The sequence below is a fragment of the Saccopteryx leptura genome, chromosome 7 (genome assembly GCF_036850995.1).
Source record: "Saccopteryx leptura isolate mSacLep1 chromosome 7, mSacLep1_pri_phased_curated, whole genome shotgun sequence".
Lineage (NCBI taxonomy): Eukaryota > Metazoa > Chordata > Mammalia > Chiroptera > Emballonuridae > Saccopteryx > Saccopteryx leptura.
This window is the reverse complement of record NC_089509.1, coordinates 43898992-43917408: the sequence shown is the minus strand read 5'-3', so window position 1 is coordinate 43917408 and position 18417 is coordinate 43898992. Positions and strand designations below refer to the sequence as shown.

Below are 18417 nucleotides of genomic sequence, written 5' to 3'. Positions count from 1 at the left end.
CGAGCCAGTCTGGCATGTGTGCGAATCTGCTGTTGCAAGAGAAGCAGGCAATGGGGGGGAGGGGCAGGGGTGATGAGAGGAGTGCAAGAATGCTGCCATTGTGGCTTCAGGCAAACCACCCAAGCTTTCCACCCGTACTGGGCGCTGTGAACAAATGGAACGGAAATGGAACTGAAATAATGGAAAAGCAACGACTATGAGAGTGGGACAAAAGCACTGTGTTCAGGGACAGAAAGACCTAGCTTTGGATAAATTCTGAGGAAAACAAGTCATGGAGGTATATAACCACTCCCAGGATTCCCAAGAGGCTACCACCTCAGCAAAACTCCAGAGACTCACAGTGACCCTCAGAACCGTGGAGCGTGCAGGCCTGGTTCCGGGGTACAGCTCCCTTCTTCCCGCCCCTGCTGCTGTGTCCCCTGCTGTCTGGTGTAGCCAGCTTCCTAGGTGGCAGATAGTCGGGCCCAGTGAGCCTTGCCTTGTTCATTTTGTTGCTCCCAAAGGCTTTCTGAACACAGCTAACCTGTACCCACATCAGGCATGGGAAAGCTAACTCACCCCCACTCTGCTAGCTCCGATTTCAGAAGAGGTAGGGAGTGAGTCCTCAGGTGATCAGAGGGAAGCAAGCTTCCGGAGCTGGCTGCGTGGAACTGAAGACCTGTGCTGGCCACGACGTGGCACATGGTGTGGCCCCAGCCTATGCACTCCATTTGAAGGGGATTATTCCTGCTGTTTAAATTTTTCCCTAGCTAAAGCACGTAAGTAATAGATCTTTTGAGTCTTTAAAGAACAGAAGGGTTAGCCTGTGTTTCTGTGATTTTTCAGGTACAGAGGTGGATCACAGCATCTTTGAAAAGATCTGTCCATTTCTAGAGATCCCTTTAGACTCACATTTGCATTTCAACACCTTCTGTTTTATTCTAGGTAACAACTTCATGGGTAGGTGGAGAGCATTAACGATGTAATAGCCCTGCATACCCTGGAAGGGCATTTCCACTGAAAACAAATCAGCTTACAATCCAGAAACGCTGACTGAACCTGCCCGTAAGAGAGGTGAAGGTGGCAGAGGGCCGCGACCAGCGCAGTTGTTCTTCAGGTTACACAGAGTCGATCATTTTCACTGTCCCGGGGATTTACTGCGACGAAGCCACTGAAGTCGTATGTGCCATGGCTGACTTTCACCTGTTCCAGGAATGCGCTTATTTATTTGTAATTGCACTAAACTTTCAACCTAGTTATTTGGTACCTGTAGAATCTTAAAGACAAAAGTGCCTCCAGTAGCAAGCCTTGGGAAATTAGACTAAGAGGCTGCAAAGAACTTGAGGGACCTGAATTAGAATCTCCTGGACATCTTTATTTCTTCTTCAGATTTTTGTCAGGTATCCCCATCTTTCTCGCATTTACCGGCTTTCTCGTTTACTGAGAAAGTGCGTCATTAGGGACTGTTCTTGTGCTGGGAAATCCTACTCTGACTGATGGCTGACCACTGAGTTCTGTAGGGGACCTGGAGTCTCCCCACTTAACTGCCTCAATTTGCTCAGCACTCAGAAGCCTACACACAAACAGAGGGTCATACTCCACTTAAAAGTTTGGATCTTTCCATAATCAGACTATAAATCTTGAAATAGTCACGACTATAAAATCACATTCCATATGTTTTCTAAGCAATCTGAAGCTTTGTGATTGTACCTGATCACTAGTTTGACATGATTGTGCTAGTGGCCAAGCTAAACAATACTTCTCTATAGATTGGGTAAAATTTAGAGTAAAGGTGATATTGTGGGGTATTTTTCCTTTTACCTTTTTGGTGGGAATTTAAGACAGGGGAAACAGCACTTAACAGTGGGCAGCTGCACCTCAGACTTCCTTCCTGGGGCCCGGGGCGGGGCTGGGGTGGTGGCACCGCAGGGAAGCGTGCCAGCTGCAGCCAGGAACCAGCCTCAGGACTCCGTCTCTTCGGACCCCAATTTCGCAGCTCAGGATTTATTCAGGGTCCTTTCCAGTTCAGAGTTCTGTGACTCTGAATTGAGTTATCCCACTTATAATAAGCCATTTTTCTTATTACCAATTAAGTTTTATCATTCTATATATTACCAATTTTTATGGTTTGAAATGTTCAGTAAATAAGAGAGTATGTGTTTCTTTTGCTGTTGTATAAAGTGGACTTGGGCTGGAACTGGGAGTAGATATTGCTAACTTTGTGAAAGCTACCCATACAGCCCCACAGCTCTACCAGCCACAGAAAGCGGGGCAGAAACTAAGAGGCCAGCTCCTTCCTGAATCAGGGAATAAATGACTGTTTTAGAGGCACATTCATTAGCCAAAGGGATATGTTCAGTAAATTATTTCCTCCTGTAAAGGCATGTAACAGTTCAAAAGGCTAAATGCACATCCACTAAGCTCTTGCTTGTTACAGAATGTCCTGCTGTCTGCTGAACTTTAGCCTGGCCCACTACCCTTCCTTAGAGCATGACTAGCATCTTCTAATTAAATTGTCTAATTAGAAATATGGAGCTAATGATTAGAAAGGAAGGGAGTATGCCTCATTTCATGGTCTGCATAGTATCTGGAATCCATTGCTGGCATCCAAAATTTCAAAATGAACACGTAGAAACATTTTACTTAGCCATATGGATGAATAATCACTTGCTAAAGTGGAAGCAATGTGAATATAGCTATCACTTAAAGTCTATTATTATTCAAGAACAAAGGCTACTTTTGGTACTTGACACTAGTGGTTAATGGAGGTAATAGATGTGTGATAGTTTGGGGACATCTGGTGCATTAAAAGGTAGGCTTCCAGATTCTGTGCAATATCTTCAATTTCAATAGTTTTAAAAAATGATACTTTTAGGATGTTCAAAAACTAGAAACTCACATTTCCTAGCTTAGGAACACTAATTATCTTGAACAAATGAATTCAACAAGGACAAATGAGTTCTTTTGTTCAATCAAGAACAAATGAGTTCTTTTCTAAGTAACAAGATGTTCCTACTCTCCATCCATAGCTGTGGCCTGGCAGACATTCATCTTATAACCCGACGGGGAAACCATACTTCATCCAGCTTTCAACTACATACATTTTCTTAAAAAAAAAAACAACCCACACATATCAGCAATTACTTTAAAAATGTTCATTGGGTTTCAATCTGGAAAATACTCAACATAATGAAGAAAACACAGGAATCATGTTACATATTAGAGAACTATTTTAATTAACAATTAACAGCCCCAATGTCTTCCAAAAACACACTGATGAAAAATATTTTTCCTTTTATTTCCCTACATAAAAATGTGGCCAAAAATGCAGGCCCTGGGTAGTTATTAAATTTAAAGCAAAGGTAAGGTATCTTTTAAAATAATAGCTAAAATTTCTTCTAAGTACATTAAAAATGCCAAATTGAAACATAAAGGACTAAGAAAAAAGGCTTTGAATTAATAACTAGGTAGAAGTATAGTGATTTCTTCAAACAATACAGTATTTTAAACACATCAGTTCATTGTGCTTATCCCTTCATGATCCCAAGCTGACTGTAATTTCCACTGAAGGACGCTCAGGCCACACCTACAAAGTCTGAGCATCATGCAAGGCTGGCCAGGGCCACAGTAACGGGCAGAACGTTGAAATTTGGAAGGATGATGTTTTTTCAAAGAGGATTTTATAAGATGGGCCTCTTATAGGGAGAACTGGGTGATGTGGTCACACAGCATCCTGAGACCCATTTTGAAACAGACATACTTTAATAAGGATGGTTCAGATGGGGATATACTTTGCTATTTGGGAGAGAGATTGGAGGCTAGATTTGGGGCTAATAGGTCTTCTCTTGTGGGGCTATTGCTTAGCAAACGTAGCTCCTGAGGGCTCATCCTTCTTGCCTTCTCAAGTCATACTGTCTTTTGTTGCTTTTGAATAACCCTGCTGCTCAGCCTTAATTCCATGAAGCAATGAGCTTCCTGTTCCTGTGGGGTCAAGCACATGATGGGCAGTGATTCTGTGAACGCTGTATGGGGGGCTCTATGGCTAACTGGCGCAATGAATCCGGAAGTCCCCACCAACCCTGCGGTTCTGTACTTTAAAGACAGTTTATGAGTATTTGGCTTGAGGAAGAGTTAATGGAAGAGCTCAAGAATCTTTTCATGTCATGCTTTAAAACAGGGATAAGTCACTCTTAAAATAGTAATGAATATTAAGGTTAGTAACACTAAATTTTGGAGCTGAGAAATGTGAATAATTTTCCTTGTCTCCATTAATTTTGGCAAACATATGTGTACATAGAACACATATTAACACAACTATGCTGAATTTATATTATGACTTGGTAACTGTTTCATATTAGCAAGATAATGTTTACATACAAATTAAATCTGGCTGATATTTAGTCTTTCGGAATTGGAACTTGCTTTTGAAGTCCTCTGGTCCAGCTCCTTAACATATGGCAATTGAGTGTTCACACACTGACCACACCCATTCCAAAATAAAGACTATTTTTGAACAGAACATTTCATAGTAATCAGTCCACATATCAGAATTAATCATTAGGGGTAAAAGTATATAGTTATAAAGCAATTTATAATTCCCCCTACCCTACAAGTATGGCAAACAACAATCACCACAAAAACCAGAAAGACTTCTTAAAGCCTAAAAGCTACTGGCAGCTGTTTCCAAAGAAGAAATACGAAGTTGTTGCTAGTTTACACTGGAAGCGATACAATCTATTGGGGGGAGGGGGGCTCTTCTGGAATTAGGAAACACTAATAGTCTCCTTTCAAGGCCAGAGACCATGTCTTAAAACATCTTGTGTTCTCAGCAGCTAGTACACAGAAATGATAAAACACAAGGAAAAGAATCTAAATTAGCACTCACATCCAGAGTCTCAACCAGGTGAATCAGTACATGAAAGCCCTTAGCGGTGAAGTCTGGCTCTACTTCAAATATATTTGATTTATTTTCAAATGCAAAAGACATCACCAAATCTTCATGTACTTTTCTTCCTGTTTATCACTACATCTTACAAATTCCTAGAGCTTGGCTCAAAACAGTCACTGCAACAGTTCCTCCCAAAGAAGAAAACCTCAGAAACAAAACTCCACCGCACTTATTCCTCCTATGAGAAATAATGACAGAGAAAAAGAGAAAAGCTGCACATTAAGAATATAAGAACCAAGTCATGACTAATCTGTCCAGTTAATCAAAACAGAAGCCATCTGAGGAAAGCTAGGCCTCTAACTCCATGTGGTTGCTGGGTCACTGCTATGCCCTGGGGAGCTCACGGGCCTCACTCTGTGCAGACTTGTGAGCTGCACGGGTTGTTACAGTGAGAAGAAGATATTTGGACATTACACAGTAACTTCAAAGTAATGGGCATGAAACATCCAACAATGAAAGAAGGAACTCACTGACGGCAATAGCACTGCTTCTCTATGCCCCCTGACAGGGAGTGCAGGGCAACTTTCTGGGTGTTATCATAAGTGATTGTGCAGACTTCAAGGATGGATATCCTTAATTCTATTTAGCTTCTTCTCATTTTCATTTTATATACACATACATACATCTGTATGCATATGTAGTAATTTAATTTTTGGTGTGAGAGCGTGAGATGCCACAAAGTATTTTAGAAATAGGGAGTGAGTACATACTAATAAATCAATATGTAACTTAAATGTGTCAAAACATTAATATTCAAACTATATTCTACATATATATAGAATATACATGTCTATATTCTATATAATATACACAATGTATATATTTTGAACAGGAATATTTTATGGGAAAGTTGATTACCTTTAACTACTAGACTCATGATGCTTTGCTACATTGCCAAGTGTCGCTGAATTGTATCTGACAGAGCCTGCAGCTCTGACTTCAGAGTGGAAGCCAGGGGGAAATGGGATTACTTTTGAAAAAATAAAAGTTATTAAAATATTTATTTAAAGTAAATATTTTAAGCATAAAAAACAGCACAGCAGTTATAAACTAACAACCAGGTATCACCATCCATCTTTGTTAAATATTCACACTGTCTTGTTTCAAATTACTTTTCTTTTAAAGAAACAGAGTTAGATTATAACCCTAAATCCCAGTTTTTTCACTTCCTTACCCAGGCAACCACAATCAGGAATCTATTATCATTCCAATGAAAACTTTTAACTTTATTGCTTGTGCATATATAAAAAAATAATTGAAAGCCTCAATGTGCATACTTAAAAACTTCATAAAAATAGTATCATAATGCAATCGGCAAATGTTTCTGAAGATTTATTTACCTGTGTTGCTATATAGATAGCTCTAATGTAGTTATTTTAACTCTTGAATATGCCTTCACTGTGTAAACGTACTGCCATTTGTTTAATCCTTTTCCTACCAGTGCATACTCTGTATTTCCCCTAATGCTCTATTATATTAAATACTGTTGTTCATTTGCCCTCTGGTGAATCGTTCTTTCACCTTGATTGCCCTCAAGCACTCTTGAACTTACCAAGTGTTGCGATGTCCAGTCTCTTAAGACAGATCACCTCGTTCCTCCTGGTTCCTCGCGCTTCACACTAGGCCATCATGCCCTGACCATGAAATATTTCTTTAATTCTTCCCTGTTCTTCACTGTCCTCTTCTTTCTATTATTGATAGAGCTTGAGCTACTATCTTTAGACTACTGAGGTCCTCACAGGCCTCTCAGGTGCCAGGCTTACCCTTGCAATCAGTCCCCCACCTGCTGCCTGCTGGAAGAACGCACTGAAAAGCCCGAACTAGCCGCGCCCCGCCCTGTCATCACTCCCACTGCATGCGAGACAGAAGTGGACACAAGTGCTCATATAAGTTCCCACGCCAGCCAGCATTTCTCTCTGGCCCGGTCTTCCTTCAGTATCTTCTTCTGGCTGGTACTCTGATTCTATATCCATTCCATGCTGGCCCTGACCCTCTGCGTGTGACTAGAAATATATTACATTTACCCAGCCAAAGCCTCCCCATCCTTTAGGACTTCAGTTTTACTAGGGACCTTCCCTCTTGTTCATTCTCTGCGCTCCCAAAGCAACCCTTTTCTTTTTCTCTTTTTAATTTAGAAATTAAATTTAATGGGGTGACAGAGATCAATAGGAGTACACAGATTTCAGGTGAACGTCTCTACAGCATTTGAACTGTTGATTGTGTTGTGCGCCCATCACCCAAAGTCAAATCATTTGCTGTAACTATGTATCTGGTGCTCCCCAATGCAACCTTTTAATGAGTCCTGGCACTTGCCATTTTTCACTGACATTTGCAGAACCTCTCCCAAGCCTGAGTGCTACTTGAGGGCAGGGACTGAACTTTATTCACCTTTACATCCTCAGGTCCTAGGAAAGCAACTGAGATACTAATGGGCATCTAGACATGGGCTGAGCTGAAATAGAAGGCAGCCAATCTATTAAGTATATTTTCTTTTCTTTCTTTTTACTGAAGGGGAGAGAGAGAGTAACAGAGAGAGACAGGGACAGACAGACAGGAAGGGAGACAGATGAGAAGCATCAATTTGTAGCTGTGTCACTTTAGATGTTCATGGATTACTTTCTCATATGTGTCTTGACCAGGGGCTCCAGTTGAGCCAGTGCTCAAGCCAGCAATCTTGGGTTCAAGCCGCGCTCAATTTGGCAAACTTGGGGTTTTGAATCTGGGTCAACATCCCAGGTCAACCCTCTATCCACTGTGCTACCGCCTGGTCAGGCGAGTATATTTTAATTTCGTAATAAAAGATAGCCAGCCTATTTAAAACAAGTAGGTTTACTATGGAATACATAATAAAAATTCAGCCCTCTATGAACAGGACATAACTGATACTAGTAGCACTGTAAGCACCTTCTGAATCATTAAATTGTACTCAGCCTTCATCACAGTTGTGAGCACCACACCAATTCCTACCTAGAACCTGCAACTCCTTCACGATGCACCATACAAAGGTATAGACTAGACATTCTCAACATTTCCTCCGCAAGATCACATTCTTTACCCACCTGTGACAAGCTCCCTTACTTCTGCATCAATAGATTTTCTCAACAGTCTCAACAAGGCAGGTATCCCACCAACATTCTTCATTGCTATTTTATTTTCATCTGTAGACTTGCCAAAAACAAGATTTCGAAGGGCACCACAAGCATTCTTCTGAACTTCCAAAACTCTGTGGTCCAAAAGGTCAACCAGATGCTTGATTCCCCCTAACCTACATACCTAGAATGAAAAATATCAGGTACCAGGCCTAAGTGACATGTGATTCAGCAGTGATCAAACAAAAGTCTGTTATAATAAGATCACAGGAAACGGAAAACTCCAGATCATTTCAAAAGGTTACTTTTCATTCTACATAACACATCTGTTATAAATTTTAAGGACACTCTCCAAGATGAAGCTCTTTTCCTGGTTTTACGGCTTACAGAAGGGAAGGGAGACCAAGGTGGATTAACGGCCTGTGTGGGTAGCACAGCCCCACTCCCACCCTCTGAACACACACAGGAACGGGCCTCCACTCCAGGTGCAATGAACAACAAATGCAACAAAGCTGTGTGTGGGGTTTGTAGAATTATTTCTCTAAATTACTCTAAATTTTCTTCCATGTGTCAATTGATTAATATATTGTGTGACTATTCCTAGGTTTTATTTACTGCATCCACCATTAGGTCTGTAACTGGCATGTTGTTTTGCATATTAAAATGATGAGAAACACTGAAGTTCTATATAAAATTTCAGGGAAAAATGGCCTAAAATGTTAAAGGAAAGAATCTGTCTGTTATAGGACACCTGCCAATCACCAATGACTCACTGTGTTTCTGTAAATGCCAAAAAATTTAAAAATGTAAAATAAAATATTCCTGTATGTTCAGTATTAGTACCGGTTATAAATCCTTTGTAATTTTACTTAATTGTATGTTGGCACCAATCTTGACAAGAATCTCATAAAATATATGAGCTCACTCATTTCAAACATACTATAACTTTTATGTAATAAATTTTTGTAAAATACTTTAAAAATGTAGGTTAAATTGATTTTTGCTTCATATTTTACATTTTTATAAATAACCTAATAAGTAGGTAATTAATTTGAAAATGCTAAAAGCACTCCAAGAAATACACTCATCCAGTTTTTCCTGAGAAATACTAAAATGCATGGTTAAGAAGTGAAAGAATATCTGGTATCAAAATATTCCTCTAAAAGGGCATCTGGTAACTTCTTCAGCACACAAGCACGTGCTTGCTAAAGGGAAGGCACTGCCTCTCCCGGGGCGTCCCAGGCAGCGGGCTCCTGTACCTCCATCTTCACTTTGTTGTCGCCAAAGCACAGGTGCTGCAGGTAGGCCGCGGCGTTGGCCTGAACGGAGGGGAACTGGTGCTGCAGCATGTGAATGACCTCAGGCAACTCGGGATCACGCCAGGCAAACTCCCTGTGTGAGAAAAAAGACTGCTTCAAAAAGAAAGGCCTATGTTTTAGCAATACATTGAACAAAACATTTGGCATGAGAAAAAAGCTCAGCGGCGATCCAAATTGGAAGTTACAAAAATCCTAAAATACATATGTATATAAATTATTTTTCCTCCGATGAAAAGAAGGCCCAGATGCTTATGGTCTTTTTTTTTCCTGAAGTGAGAAGGGGGGGGAGAAGGCAGATAGACTCCCCATATGCGCCTGACCCGGTCCACCCGCATGTCCACCAGGGAGCGATTCTCTGCCTATCTGGGTCCGCTGCTGCACTGCAATCGGAGCCATTCTAGCACACGAGGCGGAGGCCATGGAGCCATCCTCAGCACCTGGGCCAACTTTGCTCCAATGGAGCCCTAGCTGCAGGGGGGGGCGGGGAAGAAAGAGACAGAGAGAAAGGAGGAGAAAGGAGAGGGGAAAGATGGAGAAGCAGACGGGCGCTTCTCCTGTGTGCTCTGGCCAGGAATTGAACCTGGGACTTCCACACGCCGGACTGATGCTCTACCGCTGAGCCAACCGGCCAGGGCCCAGATGCTTATGGTCTTAAAGAAACCATGATGCAGAGATGTACAGAAAGATACTCAAGGAAACAGAGAAGTTCTTAACGTGAGTAGCTTTCATTTTCCTCATCTTGATTCTAATTCTATGCCTTTCTACCTATGTAAGAAATTCACGGTGCAAGGCTAAGGTAAACACGTGTACTTTAGCAGGGTGGGATGTCATGCTTCAAGGACAGAGGAAGGAGGGCTGGTGGGAACATACAGATCTGGTGTTAGCCCAGAAAGTGCAAGTGTTGGGGGTCTAATGATTTTCAAGAAGCTCTGTGTTTATGGTTGTTCTTGATTTTAAACAAGAAACAGAAAATTATTAAAAAAAATTTTTAATCAGTAATCCTATGTGCAGAAAATAAAAACACTGCTGAAATTTCCTGCTGGTCCTTTATCAACTTATGTGTGTGAACAGATTGTTTTTTAAAGAATGGCATTATTAATGCTTGCCTGGTGGCTCAGATGGCTGGAAGATTGAGCAGACATGCCCGGGTTGCCGATCTGATCCCTGGTCGGAGCACATACAAGAAGCAACAATGCATGCACAACTAAGTGGAAAACAAATTATGTTTCTTTCTGTCTTCCCTTCTTTTTCTCTTTCTCTTAAAAAAAATCAGTAATTTAAAAAAAAAGAATTGGATTATTATTAAATAGTATTTAATATTTCATGAGTACCTATTTTATGCCAGGCACTGTTCTAAGCATTTTATCCATATTAATTTACTTAGAGCAAACTTATAGATTTGGAGGTTGAGAGAGGAAGGTGAACAACTTGTCTAAAGTCACCTAGCCCTTGCTTTTGTCTTTCCCTTACCTTTCTCATTCAATTCATCAGCCAGCTCTGATGGCTATCTTCAAAATAGCTCAAAATGAATATGAAGCAATAAAATATCCCCTAGTTTTTGTGAGCAGTGTATTTAATATAAGCCAAACCCACCCATTCTCTCCACCCTGCTGGGACCACTCCAATAGCCTCCTACATGTTCCGTCCGCTTCTAATAACAGCCCCTTCCCTGATTCATCCTTCACACAGTGCTCTGACGATCTTCTGAAAAGTGAGGTCAGTGGAGATTTCTGGTTTGGGGGACAGACTGGAGGATCATGTCATTAATAAACATTAAGAATATCACAGATGCCAAGAGGTAGAATAAAACAGCAGAAAAAAAACACATAATGTAGAGTTAGATTGTCTATGTTGAAGTCCCCAGTCCTTTATATACTATATGATTTTAAAAACCAGTGAGTTGTTTGGAGCTTCTGTTGCCCCTTCTATAAAACAGGAACAACTAAAAACCCTTCATTTTTACCTTCTTCTTAAGTTGGCTGTGATGATTAAATTGTGATGATATATATTAAAATATTTTATACACGTCAAATTATAACATGGATGTTTTCTTAATGTTCGTCATCCATGAAAAAATAAACTATTATAAATAGGGGTATTCTCTGAAATAATAGATGTTCTTTTATTTTCTGAAACTATGTTAGTTATTTCTGATGAAAATTTAAGCACATTATGTAAATCTACATGGTAATTTTTTTTGAGAGAGAGAGAGAGAAGCATCAACTCATAGCTGCCTTCAAGAAGGGGCTCTAGCCGAGTTGGTGACCCTTTGGCTTAAGCCAGTAACCTTGGGCTTAAGCCAGAGACCATGTGGTCATGTCTATGATATCATGCTCAAGCCAGTGACCCTGTGCTCAAGCTGGTGAGCCTGCACTCAAGTCAGATGAGCCTGCGCTCAAACTGGAAACCTCAGGGTTTTAAACCTGGGACCTTAGTATCTAAGGTCAATGCTCTATCCACTGTACCACTAACGGTCAGATATGCTGCAATTTCTTTTAATGTTTTATTTTATGGATTTTAGAGCGAGAAGGAGGGAGAAAGAAAGAGAGACAGAGATAGGAACACTGAACAGCAACCTCTGTGTTTTGGGACAATGCTCTAACCACCTCATCTATCCGGTCAGGGCTTATGCTGTAATTAACAAAGTGCAAAGAGTGTGATTTTATATTTCCTTGATGACTCACAATTATAACAAATATACATTTTGTCCCCTTTAAATGGCATGGGGTGGACAAGATTTTCTGGTATTCTTGGGTGCCACAGGACTGGACAACACAAATAATATGCTCCAACTAGAGATGGGCAGTCAGACTTGGATGGCATCAACTCCAACCTTGACTTCCAGCAGAAAATTTTCCAGGAATGACTGCTCTCAGTTCATGGGCTGGCTGGGTGATATAAATGCTGCCAGAATTTGTTTCATTAAAAACTAAGCCCAGACTTCTGTTTTCAGCCATGATGGAGTAACTGGTGCTGAATTTTACCCTTCTATTGCACACAAGTCTAAAACCAGACTAAATATATGAGGATTCTGTGGAACAATGGGTAGTGCCACAGAATAGTAGAAGAATATTAGACTTCTAAATGTATGAGAAAACTGAGGCCCTGACCAACAGATAACACGAGAATGTAATCTTTGAAAGAATTACCATAGGAGCCTCCTATTTTTGACAGTGGGCACTGTTGGGATCATAGCACAAGAAGCTGATACCATAAAATACAGCAACGATGAGCTTAGTGAGCTGAGGAGAGACTGGAATGTGGAGGTGCCCAAGTGGTAACAAATTGTGGGGCAGGGTACTAGAGAGAAGGGAGCTATTCAGGAGATTCTCAAGTGTGTGGAGGGTTGTTTACAAGTTCTTACCTGAGTGCTGGGATGTGCAGGGACAGGGCACATGGACGGGTCTCACAGAGTGGCTGCTCAAGGTAAGCATGCCTGTGGCAGCACTTACACTAAAGCTAAGAGCTGGGCTTATGCCAGGTGATGGTGGCCTTCCATCTCAGTCAGAGTGCAGACCTTACTGCACACCTCAGCATTTAACCAACAAAGGCCATGTAAGAACCACACCATAGAGTAATTAAGGGCCATGTGCTAGGAATAAAACAAATCTGAACAGATCCATCCTATCAAAGAACAAAACCAATCTCAACAGAATCAAGAGTATCTGTCAGTAATTTAGTCATCTGCCACAAACAAAACCAAAAACCCCCTCAGAATCCTAACAGGAGACAACACAATCCAGAGCCCTACAATGTATCTTCCATAACAGTTCACACATAATCTAACTATTAAGCATAAGAAGAAACTAAAAAATGTGACTGACAGGTGTTAAAAAACCCAAACTATAGAAACAGACCAAGAGAAAACACAGATGTTGGAATTATCAGAGGGAGACTTTTAAATGGTTATATAAACGCACTAAAAAACTTAAAAGGAAAAGATGTATGTAAGAATTGAATGGATAGGAAATATCAACAGGGACATGGAAACTATAAGAAAAGGAAAGAACCAGATGCAAGTATCTGAAGTAGGAAAAATTCACTGGATGAGTTTAACAGATTGGAGACTGTAGAAGAAGAAACAGTAAATTTCAAGACAAATCAATATAAAAAAAAAAATCTAACCTGAAAAATATAGAGAAAAACAGATTTTAAAAATACGAAGAGAGCTTCAGTACCAGATGAGAAAACATCAAGATTTCCCAGAAGGAGAGAAGAGTGAGTTTGAGACAGAAAAAAATATTTAAAGAAATAATGGTGGAGCCCTGGCCGGTTGGCTCAGCGGTAGAGCGTCGGCCTAGCGTGCGGAGGACCCGGGTTCGATTCCCGGCCAGGGCACACAGGAGAAGCGCCCATTTGCTTCTCCACCCCTCCACCGCACTTTCCTCTCTGTCTCTCTCTTCCCCTCCCGCAGCCAAGGCTCCATTGGAGCAAAGATGGCCCGGGCGCTGGGGATGGCTCTGTGGCCTCTGCCCCAGGCGCTAGAGTGGCTCTGGTCGCAATATGGCGACGCCCAGGATGGGCAGAGCATCGCCCCCTGGTGGGCAGAGCGTCGCCCCCTGGTGGGCGTGCCGGGTGGATCCCGGTCGGGCGCATGCGGGAGTCTGTCTGACTGTCTCTCCCCGTTTCCAGCTTCAGAAAGATGGAAAAAAAAAAAAAAAAAAAAAAAAAAAAAAGAAATAATGGTGGAAAATGTCCCAATTTTGGTAAAAATTATCAACCAACATTTCAAGACTCTTTTAGTGCCTCCCAATCAAGTTAAATATAAAGACAACTATACCTAGGCCTCTGAGAGTAAAACTGCTTAAAATCAAAGATAAAAGAAAAACCTGAAAGGCAGCCAGGGCGAAAATAATGAGAAGAATGATACAAATTATGTCTGATTTCTCATCAGAAACAATGAAGATCTAATGATAATAAATGACATCTTTTAAAACTACCCCAAAAATTATACCTGTCAATCCTGGAATTTATACATAGAAAAACTATCCTTTTAAAATGAGTGAAATAAAAAATTTTCAGATTTAAAGCTGAGAGAAATCTTTGCCAGCAGATATGCAACATAAGAAAGGCTAACGGACATTTTTATGTTGAAGGGAAATGAGCTGAGATGGAAAATGGAATTTATAGGAAGATCGGAAGAGAGCCATAAATAGTAAATATGTGTATGTAAGTGAATATAAAAACCATCTTTTTCACTTCTATTACTTTCTTCAAAAGACAATTGACTTTTAAGTAAAAATAGTATATTTTATATTAAAGTAAAAATATTTACAGTAAAAACAGCAACATTATAATATAGATCTTTACAATGTATGTAGAAGTAACATTTGATAATTTATAAAGGTCAAAGGGATGGTAAATAAAATTATTCTACAGAATATCACAAATTAAGCCCCGCTCAAAAGATGACCATGAATGTTGTCATTTTCTAAGTCACTGTCACTTTCCACAGGAAGTACTTTTGTTACTCCTTTTAGATGCTTTGTTTGTACTATTAATATATTTTGCTTCCAAATTAGACAACTATTTAAAAAAACCTCAGTGTCCTGGCCAAAGGTCCATTGGACAGAGCATCTCCCCAGAGCACCCTGCATTGCTAGTTTCACTCCAGGGTCACCAACTGGATCCTGAGGTCACGGGTTTGAGTCCCAGTCAGGGCACTTATAAGAAGCAATCAATGTGTGCAACTAAATGGAACAATGAGTTGATGCTTCTCTCTCTCTCTCCCTCTCAAACAAACAAAACACACAAAAACCCAAACAACAACAAAACCCTCCTTAGATTTCCTTTTATATAGAAAACATGAAGAACTTCTTCAGTCTTATAGGAATTTTTCAGACTAATTATAGTGTTAATGTTTCAAGCTAATTGTAATGTTAATGATAAAGTAAGCAGGTTTGAAGTGAATAAAAATATTACTTCAAGTGGCTATTTTTAAAACTAAATATTAAATAATAGTTATGAGCTTTTTTTTTTTGCTTTGATTATTCAAACTTCAAATTCACCTGAGTTCCAGTTTCAGCTAGACTAAATACAACTATTAATGCATTGTTAGTAAATCCTCACATAATCAATGTTAGCTATAAGTTTTATTAGACTATAAATAGCTAAAAAATATATTATCATACACAAAACCTTGTTTATAGTGAATCAACTCATATCAGAGGTCAAAACTGAATTTTTCATGCATACATATTAAACTCTGAGCTCTAAGCACAATTCACTGTATTTCTGGGTAGCTATTATTTTCACTGCAGGTTCAGCTGAGGTATGGTCTAAATTACCTATAATTCAAAGCTCTTTTAGGGATTTCTGCATGTATTAGGGAGCCCTAGTTTTTTTCAATTTGAGGTTTTTAAAAACAAAATCAATGTAAAAGTATTTCTGAATTGTATCAGAGGTACCATTAAAAAGATTATTTTACAAAGTCATTAAAATGACACAAAAGTGGCAAGCAGAATAGCAAAACCAAATGTATATATAAATCATGAAGAATTTTAGACAAAAGAGTAAGTAAGCAGAGTGGTGTTAGTGAAGCAGTGGGCTTCTCATTCAACTCAAAAGTACCTTTAGTTATGTATTTTGCTTTAATGACTAAAACCTTACTCACACTTTTAATTCACATTAATTAGAATAAGTTGGTAGCTGCTAAATATGAATTAATAATCACAACAATTTTCCAGTGAAACAACTATTTGAGGGCAAAGAGTGAATGAGATCTTTCTAATATATGCCTTAAAATAGCTTTCAAGCTACTTAGGAATAATTTCACCCTTAAGGAAATTTTTTTTTTTTTTTTTACAGAGGCAGAGATAGGGACAGACAGACAGGAATGGAGAGAGATGAGAAGCATCAATCATTAGTTTCTCGTTGTGCGTTGCGACTTCTTAGTTGTTCATTGATTGCTTTCTCATATGTGCCTTGACCGTGGGCCTTCAGCAGACCGAGTGACCCCTTGCTGGAGCCAGCGACCTTGGGTCCAAGCTGGTGAGCCTTTTGCTCAAACCAGATGAGCCCATGCTCAGGCTGGTGACCTTGAGGTCTCAAACCTGGATTCCTCCACATCCCAGTCCGACGCTCTATCCACTGCGCCACCGCCTGGTCAGGCACCCTTACGGAAATTAAAGTTCTCTTTTAGTTTCTAAATATTTTTATTTCCTGAATATTTTAAATGACTTTCATTACAGATGAGGCCAGTTTTTCAAAACCAAGCAAGTATTAAAGGACTCATCTTAATAAAACATGCTTTCTATATGGCCAAATAAAATTCATAAAAGCAAATATCTATTATTTGCCAAATATTTTTTGCCTATGAGATATGAGAAACTTCTAAATTATAATTTTTAATTTGTTGTGTTGACATGCTTTCAAGGGTCCCACTCGATATAACACCTTCCACCTCCATGCCCCATGCAAATGGGGGTGGAAAAAGGAAAAAAGAGAATTTTTTAATAAATGATTTTCTCTTAAATGGCAGGAAGCTTTTTGAAGGACCAAGTTAATAAAAGCACAAAATAGTATCAACCAATATGATTCAAAATGTACAATAACACTGGACTTTCCCATTAAAAAACAACCTTACGCATTTTCTAAAGTCCTCGTCTAAGAAGTCAGTAAGGAAAAAGTAAAAGTGGTAAAATGATCCTTTAAAATCTTTCTTTGTGATTTAGACTAACAGGATTACCCAGATAGTAGCTGCCTTGATGAAGTATTTCAATGATGAATGCTGCAGACATTCACACAGACCTGTGCATTCTCTAACCTATTATTAAAGCATTGAAAGAAGGAAACCATCTTCTTTCTTTAAATGAATTCTTTAAAATAAAATTACCCTCAGTGACCAGTTGTTTTCAACCATTTTACACTTGGGGACCGGTGTAAACGGAATTATTTGGGGGATCGCTAAGGCAGAAGTTACTCTGAACATAAGCGAATTCGACTAAGATCATTAAGTCTCTCATCTTCATACAGCATCAGGGAGGTCAACTCCTTTGTGGACCAGCACGAGGTTTCTGGCAGACCAGTCCACGGACCAGCGGTTGAAAAACCCTGACCAATAGTGCTAGAATAAATCTGGAAATACTAGAGATAAGGAGTTACTGATATTATAATAGTTTTGGCAACTTGAAAAAAAGTGAGAATGAAGGAACTCGTTGACTTCTCTAGCCAGTACTTGCCTGGGGTCTTTCTGAATGCTGTCTATTGAGGGGGATCTCGTGGTGCCATCATCAGCCGGCGCCGTGTGCTGGAGCCTGTTATAATTGCACTCTTGCACTCGGTACTGGATTGGCCTGTATGGCTCCGCATAGGTAGCTGTTGTGTTCAGAGCATAATTATTTCTTTGGTATGTAAGGGTGCTTCGTTGGCTGGACGTCCTTTGCAGATTTCCAACTCCTACTAGAAAGTCAACATTTAAAAACCATAAGTAAGCTCTTTACGAGGTGATACTTATCAAAATAAAAATGTTTTTAATTTTAAGAAGGATTATATATAGTTTCTAGCAATTGTATAAGTTGCTTACTTTTAGATTTTACCAATCTAGCTCATTAGTGCTAAAAAAGCACTTAAATTTCTAATATACAGTAACAATATACACTAATAATGTTAATTAACAGAAAATGGCAAAAATAAAACTATAAATCTTTTTCATAGTAGGTCTTAATATGTTTATTAAGATGCAGTAAACAATCTGTAAGAGAAACATAGGAAAAAAAACTAACCTTAGAAATAAATAACAAAATGCCAATTTCATTTTAGCAATAAAAAACAAGATATGTCAAATTTGTAGAAAATTAAAACTATCAAACATTTAACATTTGGTGTATACGGGTTACTCATTTTGATGTACATTTCATTTATAGAACTGTGGATGTATTTTTAAATTAAGTGGGAGGCTGCGAGGCAGAGAGATAGAACCCCCACATGCACCCCAACCAGGATACACCTGGCAAGCCCTATATGGGGCGATTCTCTGCCTATCTGGGACATTGTTCCTTTGCCTGGCAACTGAGCTGTTTTAGTGCCTGAGGTGAGACCGTGGAGCTATCCACTGCACCCAGGGCCAACTTATTAGAACCAC

At 39.6% G+C, this 18417-nt stretch overlaps 1 protein-coding gene across 13 annotated transcripts in view; it reads right to left on the bottom strand.

Annotated features, from left to right (window-relative positions):
- PKP4 (plakophilin 4) overlaps window positions 1-18417 on the bottom strand; it is a 272352-nt gene that overhangs the window by 32059 nt on the left and 221876 nt on the right. For 10 of the 13 annotated variants that reach the window (XM_066346708.1, XM_066346713.1, XM_066346711.1 and 7 more), the window contains 3 exons: window positions 17512-17735; window positions 9276-9404; window positions 7987-8200 (listed from right to left, as the gene is read on the bottom strand). In XM_066346708.1, coding sequence (XP_066202805.1) covers window positions 7987-8200; window positions 9276-9404; window positions 17512-17735 — 567 coding nt within the window. The remainder of the gene's footprint in view (window positions 1-7986; window positions 8201-9275; window positions 9405-17511; window positions 17736-18417) is intronic. The other 3 variants (XM_066346710.1, XM_066346714.1, XM_066346712.1) reach the window with 1 other exon arrangement.